At 47.8% G+C, this 9,999-nt stretch overlaps 2 protein-coding genes across 3 annotated transcripts in view; one reads left to right on the forward strand and one right to left on the reverse strand.

The window, feature by feature from the left end:
* The window catches only part of LOC129172489 (RNA-binding Raly-like protein), a 44,981-nt gene that overhangs the window by 15,252 nt on the left and 19,730 nt on the right, over positions 1-9,999 (forward strand). Inside the window, exon 2 of one of the 2 annotated variants that reach the window (XM_054762281.1) lies at positions 9,652-9,926. In XM_054762281.1, the coding sequence (XP_054618256.1) occupies positions 9,671-9,926 (256 nt within the window). In that variant the 5' untranslated portion in view covers positions 9,652-9,670. Of the gene's footprint in view, positions 1-1,771; positions 9,927-9,999 lie in introns of those variants that run through there. The other variant, XM_054762273.1, reaches the window with a different exon arrangement.
* On the reverse strand, positions 6,280-8,857 carry LOC129167989 (uncharacterized). Its single transcript, XM_054752740.1, has 4 exons — positions 8,797-8,857; positions 8,616-8,677; positions 7,741-8,497; positions 6,280-7,233 (listed from the first exon to the last, which is right to left on the reverse strand). The coding sequence occupies exons 1-4, from the start codon at positions 8,855-8,857 to the stop codon at positions 6,287-6,289; spliced, it is 1,827 nt and encodes a 608-aa protein (XP_054608715.1). The 3' UTR covers positions 6,280-6,286.

Below are 9,999 nucleotides of genomic sequence, written 5' to 3' on the forward strand. Positions count from 1 at the left end.
TACGAAACATGTTTACCACCTTCTAAATATGCTTTTTAACATGATTAGAGCCCTCTAATGAAATAACACCCCTATAGTCAGTCACTTTAACACTCCTATCACCCAATATAGCAGACATAATAAGACATATAAGACATAGAACATCTATTTAACGCCTTTTAAATGTGCTTCTTAACCAACCTATTTTTTCCTCCAACCTGATTTTCCAAAAATGTTGTTGTTTTGTTTCTTATAATATTACAACTTTAAAAAAATGTCTTTTTTTTCCTTTAATATTTCAACTTTCTGCTACTAAAATGGCATTATTTTTCCCCATAGCGTTATGTTATTGTTATAAAATAGCAACGTATTTGTCTTAATATTTTGAGTTTATTCTTGTAACTTAGGAGAGGTTTTTCCATTTCTGCTACTGTTGTTTGTTTTCGGGCTTTTTTTAAGTTTTCTTGTTCAGTGATATTTAACAGTGGCGGCCGCAAATGGCACCAAGGCCGCACTTTGGACATCCCTGCTTCAAGTGGCACGAGTGAAATACATTCCAACCCAGGAGGAAGTTGAGAATGTCCAGGAAGAGATTGTTGCATCACATCAGCCATCCATTTCTATGCTGGTCTCGGTGCCGTGGGGGGTAGGCTGGAGTGGCGTATGATGCTGGTGGGCAGCCAATGGCAGGGCACAGATAGACAAACACTCACATTCATACCTATGGACCATGTAGAGTCTCCAATGAAGCTAACATGCATGTTTTTGGAATGTGGGAGGAAGCCGGAGTACCCGGAGAAAACCCACACACACACGGGGAGAACATGCAAACTCCACATGAAAACGCCCAAGGGAGAATCCAACCCAGGTCTTCAACATGCTAACCACTAGACCACCGTGCCGCCCATAACTTAGATACATTTCAAGATATTATCATTTTGTTATTATCAAATTCACTCTTTGTTCTTTTTTTCCCACATTTTTGCTTTTTTTTAATTTCGAAAATATTTCTTCTCATGGCTTTATTCCCATAACATTAGAACTTTTCCCCCCAATCTTATTTCCCTTTATTTTGTTTTGTTTGTTTCTCATCCCAGTACGATTAAAAAAAACATGTTTATCTTTAATATTTATCAACTTAATGCGACTAAAATGGCATTATTTTTCCTTATACAAGTTTATTTGAGCAAATTTCAGACTTTTTTCCTCGTTAGAATGCAACTTTTTTCTCTTCATGTTGACTTTATTCCTGTAAAATTACAGCTGCTGTTTTGGGGGATTTCTACTTTCTACTTGTACATTTTATGCTAGTAATTAGGACTTTATTACAATATTTTGACTTTATTTTGATAACTTTATCCGCAACCTGTTTTGTTTGTTTCTCATTATAATACAACTATTTAAAAAAGGTTTCTTTAATATTTCAGCTCTCTGCTACTCCACTTAAATGATGTTATTTTTCCTCATAATATCACAGTTTCATCATTTTCATAAAATTGCGACTTTTTCCCTCGTTAGAATACGACCTTTCCTCTTCATATTTTGACTGTATTCTCATGAAATTACAGCTGTTTTTCTTTCATTTCTGCTGTTTTTTTTTCAAACTTTCTTTTTGTGAATTTTCTTGTGGTAATTATGACTTCATTACAATAATATTTTGACTTTATTTTCATAATAGTAAATAAATATTAAATAAAAAATATTAAATAATAACTATCCACACCAAAATTTAGCAAAAATAACTATTTGTTGTTTTGTGTTTTTTGGAATATTATGACTTTAAAAAAACATCCTTCTTAAATATTTCCACTCTATGCCACTAAAATGAGATTATTTTCATAAAATTGTGAATTTTTCCTCATCAGAATACGACTTTTTTTTCTTGATATTTTGACTTTATTCCCGTAAAATTACATCTGTTTTTTTCATTTCTGCTGTTTGTTTTTTCTTTTAAATTTACCATCTATTTCAACTTTCTTCTTGTAAATTTTATTCTGGTAATTATGACTTTACTACAACATTATTTTGACTATTTTCGTGGCATTATAACTTTAGGCACACCCACGTTTATGAACTTTATTTGTTGTTTTGTTTGTTTTTCATAATATTATGTAGGGATGTCCAATAATATCGGCTCACATGTCTTATTGGCCCAAGATTGGCACAAAAATGTAATTTTGGTAGATATCGATATCGGGTTTTCCCTATCATGAAGTGCTGTATACATTATGTAAGCCTACGGGCTCCCGTACTCGCCGTTGTCGAGGCATCCGCCGACATTAGTCACCTTGTTAGCCTGTAGCGGCGCCGGTACGTCGTCGTTGTTGTCACTGTTGTTAGTCGACATCTTTACCCACATTAAAAAAATAACATCCTTCTTAAAAATGTCAACTCTCTGGTGCTAAAATGACATTTTAAAAAAATTGTCAACACACTTATGACTTTTTTTTATTAGATTACAACATTTTCCTCTTAAAATGTGCAGATTTTTCATGGAAAAAATGATTAGAGCACCTTGTTTCTTCGGTTTATTGATCCATTTGGATTTTAAAGACGATAACAAATATAGCAACTTCCATGTTTTTCTTGAAAATAAGTTCTTCCATGAATAGCGATAGCATTGTACTGCCAAAAAATGGAACTATTTTTGTTGTCATTGTTATATTTGTCCACCTTTAGTCGTATCAGGCATGAAAGTGAACAAGAAAGTGAAGAAACAAGGGTGCTCTAATCAGTTTTTCCATGACTGGATGTTTGTTTTTGGTAAAATGATATTTTCAGACAGCCCTGGTCCGCCGTCATTAAGATGCTGAATGTGTCGGTCTGGCTGTCGTTGAGCCCTAGAAAGTGTTTTGTGTTGATTGTGTACGAGCCGTTCAGGTGGAACGTACATCTCGGTTGTGTATTTGGAGGTGATGAAGTAAATGTAAAGCGTAGATGAGATGTTCAATGTGCTACACTAGCTAGCATCAGCAGAGGTGATGGCGTGGTGGTGCCGCAGCCCACACAACAACCCACATGACTTGACTTTGGTCCACTTCCTTCTTCCTGGAGGCTTCATTCAAAGCTTTCACATCGAACAGAGCCCCCACGCTAACGTTCCGTGCTCAGCGTGGGCTTTTGTCCGATGAAACATGAGCTGAACACGAGCTCCGGCGTGCACAACCCAGCGTCTAATGACCTCGCCGATGACACCCGCGGCCTTTGTTGGACTTTTCAGCCTGACGAACTTTGACGTTGGTCAACTCCAAAACGTATCCGATGAGCTGCGTCGTGTTCATGCAACAACACAGCAGAGCAAAACGGAAGCGTGGAAGTCAAGGGACGCCAACATCGAGTACGACTCACGGCAAATCCACCGTGTCAGGGAAGCACGCCGTGTTCCTTCACACCAAGGCCGGCCAAAGGCTTTCCCTCCAGCGAGGGCCACATGGTGAAAAATGAAAGGATGCAACTTTTTTTATTGTGGATGATGACTTCATTCCCGTTTGCTCTCCTAACACGGTTACTTGTCCTCCTTGTTATTACGTTATTTGTGTCAAATCACAACTTTTCTTTTTGGTTAGATTGCAACTTTTCTCTCTTAATATTTGGACTTTTTTCATCAAATGACTGCAGATGTTTCCACCATTGCTGCTGTTGGCTTTTTGTACTTTTCTTGTTAAATTCTATTTTTGGAATGTGCGGCAGGTTGCACTTTGGACACCCCTGCTAAAGATGGCACATCTTTCCACGCTCGCTTGTGTTTCAGTCCACATTCCTGTTGCTGGTTGGATGCTGACAGGATAAATCGACGCTTGCAGATGAAAGCATCAGCTTGGGATGAGTTTATCTGCGGCAACACTACACCTCTATATGACAGGAGCACTCTGCTGTTTTTAGGAACCAACTGCCAAAAACACTAGTCAAAGAACCTCTACATGACAGGACCACTCTGCTGTTTGTAAAGAAACTACTGCCAAACATGCCAGTCAAAGATCCTGTAAATGACAGAAGCTTTGCTACTACTTTTAAAAGGTCTTTGTTACGTTCCCAGAGGGGGTTAGGACCCCAGATGCAGAGGCGGAGAGCTTGGAGTACAATCGAGTCTTTTATTGGCACAGCGTGGCAAAAATTTAAGAACAAAAAGCGATGGTGTAGCATAAAACAGGAAATGATAGAGACACCATGGAAAAACCTAATCTAACTAGGAACAGCTGGAGAACAAGAGAAAGGCTGGGCTGAGCTTAGGGCGATATTACCCAAAGTAGGAAAAAACGATCCAATGCTATAAGGCAAGTCCACATGCGTGTAGCGAGTTGGAGTTCGGACAAAGAACCAGCGTCCTCCGGCTGTAGGCAGTCAGTTTAAGTAGAGGGAGCAATTAGCCACAGGTGTGCCCAGCCTTCCCGTCTCCAGCCTGCTCTTGAGTGACTGCAACACAGAGAGGAAACAGGCCAGGAGAAGGCAGAAGTAGCAAATAACATAAGTAGGCCCTGAAGGCCAGGAGCGAACGTGACAGTACCCCCCCCTTAATGGGCGCCACCCGGCGGCTTACCTGGCTTCTCCGGAAACCGTTTGTAAAAGTCCGAAAGAAGGGTGGGATCGAGAATAAGTGACCGGGAAATCCATGAGCGGTCCTCGGGGCCGTACCCCTCCCAGTCCACCAAATACTGGAAACCCCTGCCCCTTCTTCTCACGTCCAAAATGGCCTGAACTGCGAATGCAGGGTGACCGTCAACTAGCCTGGGAGGAGGAGGAGGCACCTCCGGAGGGCTGAGGTTGCAGGAGGTGACGGGTTTGAGGAGGGAAACATGGAAAACTGGGTGTATCCGGAGGGATTCAGGCAGCTGGAGCTGAACAGCGGAGGGGTTCAGGACACGTTCCACGGAATAAGGGCCAATGAACCTAGGTTGGAGTTTTTTGGAGACAGAATGAAGGGGTAGGTCGCGGGAAGATAACCACACCCTTTGTCCCGTCTTGTACTGAGGGGCCACCGAGCGGTGGCGGTTGGCGAGACGCTGATTGCGCTCCGATGTCCGGGCCAGAGCCGCCCGAGTGTTGTGCCAAGCCCGGCGGGCGCAGCGCAGGTGGGCCGCCACCGAGGGAACTGCCACCTCGGACTCGAGGGAAGGAAAAGCCGGGGGTTGGTACCCATAGGCGACGTGGAACGGGGAGAGGCCAGAAGCGGAACTGACGAGGGTGTTGCGTGCATACTCGATCCAAGGTAGGTTGAAGGACCAGGAGGCAGGCTGTTGGTGGCAAACGCAGCGGATGGCCGCCTCCAGGTCCTGGTTGGCTCGTTTGGTCTGGCCGTTGGTCTGGGGGTGATAGCCTGAGGACAGGCTGGGTGAGGCTCCGAGGCATTTGCAGAAGGCCTTCCAGACAGCTGATGTGAATTGTGGGCCCCTGTCCGAGACCAAGTCCAGGGGGATCCCGTGGAGTCGGAAGGTGTTGGAGACAAGTAGGTCTGCCGTCTCGAGAGCTGAGGGAAGCTTGGGAAGTGCGATAAAGTAAGCCATCTTCGAGAAACGGTCGACTATGGTGAGAATAGTTGTGTTGCCATTGGAAGGTGGTAGTCCAGTAACAAAGTCCAGTGCTATGTGGGACCATGGGCGGGAGGGAATGGGTAGCGGGCGCAGGAGCCCTGCTGGAGCCTGGTGAGTGGGCTTGTTGTGCGCGCAGATCGGGCAGGCGGCCACGAACCTCTGGACGTCCGCTCGGAAAGAAGGCCACCAGAACCGCTGTGACAGGAGGAAAGCGGTGCGGGAAACTCCGGGATGGCACGCCACTTTGGACTCATGCGCCCACTGAAGAACCTCAGAACGGAGTTCCGGGACCACAAACAGCCGGCTCGCCTGACAGCCCTCCGGGACAGAGTTGTCCTTAACTGCGTCGGCCACCCGCCTCTCGATATCCCATTGCAGGGCACCCAGGATCCGGGACTGGGGAACGATGAACTCCTTACGGGCCTCCTCCGGGACGGGTGAGTGTAGTCGGGATTGGGCGTCCGCCTTGCTGTTCTGGGAACCCGGGCGGTAGGTCAGGGAGAAGTTGAACCGGGTGAGGAACAGGGCCCAACGTGCTTGTCGAGGGTTGAGGCGTTGGGCAGAGCGGAGGTATGACAGGTTCTTGTGATCTGTGTGAATGATGAACGGCAGTTCCGAGCCCTCCAGCCAGTGCCTCCACTCCTGCAGCGCTAGGATGACGGCCAATAACTCTCTATTCCCAATATCATAATTCCGTTCGGCAGCAGTCAGGCGGCGAGAGAAGAAGGCACAGGGGTGCAATTTCTAGTCGTTGTTAGAGCGTTGGGAGAGGACGGCCCCTACGCCTGTATTGGAAGCGTCGACCTCGACAACAAATTGAGAAGATGGGTGAGAACTGGAGCAGTGGTAAATAAAGACTTGAGTCTATTAAAAGCTGAGTCGGCCTCTGGGGTCCACACAAAGGGAACCTTAACAGATGTAAGCTTCGTCAAGGGCTCCGCAACTAGACTGAAGTTCCTAATAAACCGACGATAGAAGTTGGCGAAACCCAGGAACCTTTGTAGAAGCTTCCTTGATGTGGGAGCGGGCCAGTCAACCACAGCCTGGATCTTGGCTGGGTCGGGACTTAGCTGACCCTGCTCCACGATGAACCCCAAAAAAGAAACAGAAGAGGAGTGAAACGAGCACTTCTCGGCCTTGACAAACAGCGTGTTTTCAAGTAGTCGTTGCAGGACTAACCGGACGTGTTGGATATGTTCCTTGAGTGAAGAGGAAAAAATCAGAATGTCATCCAAGTAGACGAATATAAAACGGCCGAGCATGTCCTGCAGGACATCATTTATGAGACTCTGGAACACTGCCGGGGCATTGGTGAGCCCGAAAGGCATGACGAGATACTCAAAGTGTCCGAGAGGGGTATTGAATGCGGTCTTCCATTCATCACCCTCTCGGACACGAACCAGATGATAGGCAGAGCGGAGGTCGAGCTTGGTGAAAATTTTAGCGGAGTGAAGGGAGTTGAAGGCGGAGTCCATAAGTGGTAAGGGATATTTATTTTTAACCGTGATATCGTTGAGAGCGCGGTAATCGATACAAGGGCGGAGGGATTTATCTTTTTTCTCAACAAAAAAAAATCCGGCTGCTAATTGAGATGTGGAGGGGCGAATGAGGCCGGCAGCGAGGGAAGTGGATATATATAGCTCTAGCGCCTCTCTCTCAGGTTTGGAGACATTGTATAACCGTGAAGACGGGAACGGAGCACCGGGGAGGAGATCGATGGCGCAATCTTACGGACGGTGAGGTGGAAGTGACTGGGCTTTCTCAGAACTGAAAACCTCCCGGAGGTCGTGATAAACAGAAGGCACGGAGGCGAGATCAATTCTTTCCGGGGGAATTATCTGAGGGGACCGAGTGAGTGGAAAGGCGGATTTAAGGCAGTGGGTATGACAAAAAACACTCCAGTTAACAATAGTGGATCTAGTCCAATCAATGTGAGGATTGTGTTTAAGCAGCCAGGTAAGCCCAAGCACAATGGGTGCGGCACGGGAAGGAATGACCAGGAAATGCATAGACTCACAGTGGTTACCAGACAAATGGAGCAAAAGTGGGACGGTTTGGTGTGTGACGGTAGCTAGGTGACGCCCATCAAGAGAACGCACAGCCTTAGGCTCTGAAAGCTTTACTACAGGAATGCCAAGTCTTTTGATAAAAACTGCATCAACAAAATTATCGTCTGCCCCAGAGTCAATTAATGTCTTAATATCAACTTGTTTGGATGCCCAGGAGAGCGTACCTGGAAGTTGTAGTCTTCCCGCTGGTTCAAACGATGACGTCATCCCGGAGGGCGTGTCTGTGGAAGCGCGTGGAGGACTGGAGCGTGAGGCTTGAGAGCGTGGGCTGTCGGGGCGAACGGGACAGCGGGAGATAGGATGACCTGCCTGGCCGCAGTAGATGCACAGATGCAGTTGCTTGCGTCGGTTCCTCTCTGCAGGAGTGAGTCGACTCCCTTCCAGCTGCATTGGTTCATCTAGTTTCGGCGCCGGGGGAAACTCCGTGTAAATTGGCGGCCGAGGCGGAGTGGGTGGAGCCCTGTGATTGACATAGCTGCCGCTGGGAATGGCGCGCTCCTTGTCCACTCTGCGGTCCTTGAGGCGCTTCTCAATACGAATGGCCAAGGCGATGAGGTCGTCGAGGTGTGTGGGAGCCTCCAGCGGAACCATTTGGTCCTTGATGGGGTCGGAGAGACCCATGAAAAAGGCGTCTAGCAGGGCCGAGGCGTTCCAGTCGCTCTGTGCCGCCAGCGCGCGAAATTCAATGGCGTAGTCAGCAGCGCAGCGGCGTCCCTGGCACAGCCGCAGAAGGGAGCGTGCTGCGTCGCGACCCGGAGGAGTACGCTGGAAAACTTGCTCCATGGCTTTAGCAAAGGCGGAATAGGAGGAACAGAGCGGTGATTGGCGGCTCCATTCCGCCGTGGCCCAGGCTCCGGCTCTTCCAGACAAGTGTGACATGACAAAAGCCACTCGTGCCCGCTCGGAGCGGAAAGCTGCTGCCTGGAGCTCAAAATGAAGCTCACATTGGGTGAGAAAGGGTCGTACCTCGCCGGAATCACCGGAGAATCATTCGGGCTTGGATAGAATGGAGCCCAAGGCAGGTGAGTGGGCGTCCGACGTGGGTGGTGGGTCCGTGGGAGTCTCCTGACTTGCTGGAAGTGCGGTTGTGGTTGTGTGGTGCTGCAAAGCAGATACCAACGCGCCGAGCTGTGCTTCCAGTCCCTGCATGCGTGCGTCCTGACGGTCAGCCAGGCTTTTGACGCATGCACCCAAAGCACTCAATTGCTCCTCCTGTTTACCCAGGCGTTGCGCCTGGTGGCGTAATGCCAGCTTAACGGGCTCAGGCTCCGCGGGGTCCATAATTTGGCTGGTTCTTTCTGTTACGTTCCCAGAGGGGGTTAGGACCCCAGATGCAGAGGCGGAGAGCTTGGAGTACAATCGAGTCTTTTATTGGCACAGCATGGCAAAAATTTAAGAACAAAAAGCGAGGGTGTAGCATAAAACAGGAAATGATAGAGACACCATGGAAAAACCTAATCTAACTAGGAACAGCTGGAGAACAAGAGAAAGGCTGGGCTGAGCTTAGGGCGATATTACCCAAAGTAGGAAAAGGCGGTCCAATGCTAGAAGGCAAGTCCACATGCGTGTAGCGAGTTGGAGTTCGGACAAAGAACCAGCGTCCTCCGGCTGTAGGCAGTCAGTTTAAGTAGAGGGAGCAATTAGCCACAGGTGTGCCCAGCCTTCCCGTCTCCAGCCTGCTCTTGAGTGGCTGCAACACAGAGAGGAAACAGGCCAGGAGAAGGCAGAAGTAGCAAATAACATAAGTAGGCCCTGAAGGCCAGGAGCGAACGTGACAGGTCTTACTGCAAAAAAAAACAACAACAAAAAAAACGCTCTTCATCCTCTACAAAACCACTCTGCTGTTTTTAGGAAGCTACTGCCAAACATGTTAGTCAAAGATCCTCTATTAGACAGAACCACACGGCTCTTGGTAGGAAGCTACTGCCAAACACGCTTGCTGCAGGTCTAGTAGTAGTATTTCATGCACTCGTACACGTACAGCATGTACTGTATGCCCACCAGGTCTTGCTGCAGGTCTAGTAGTAGTATTTCATGTACTTGTACACGTACAGCATGTACTGTATGCCCACCAGGTCTTGCTGCAGGTCTAGGATGACCGGGAAGAGCCAGACCAGCAACGTGACCAACAAGAATGACCCGCGCTCGCTCAACTCCCGCGTCTTCATCGGCAACCTCAACACGGCGCTGGTGACCAAGGCCGACATCGAGGCCATCTTCGCCAAGTACGGCAAGATCGCGGGCTGCTCCGTGCACAAGGGCTACGCCTTCGTCCAGTACGCCAGCGAGAGGAACGCCCGGGCGGCCGTGGCCGGGGAGAACGCCAGAGTCATCGCGGGACAATCATTAGGTAACATTGCTTTTGTGACAGCTCCAAGATCAAAACAACTACACCAACATCAACAACACAAAAAGCTTGGTTT

This window comes from Dunckerocampus dactyliophorus, chromosome 2 (genome assembly GCF_027744805.1).
Source record: "Dunckerocampus dactyliophorus isolate RoL2022-P2 chromosome 2, RoL_Ddac_1.1, whole genome shotgun sequence".
NCBI lineage: Eukaryota > Metazoa > Chordata > Actinopteri > Syngnathiformes > Syngnathidae > Dunckerocampus > Dunckerocampus dactyliophorus.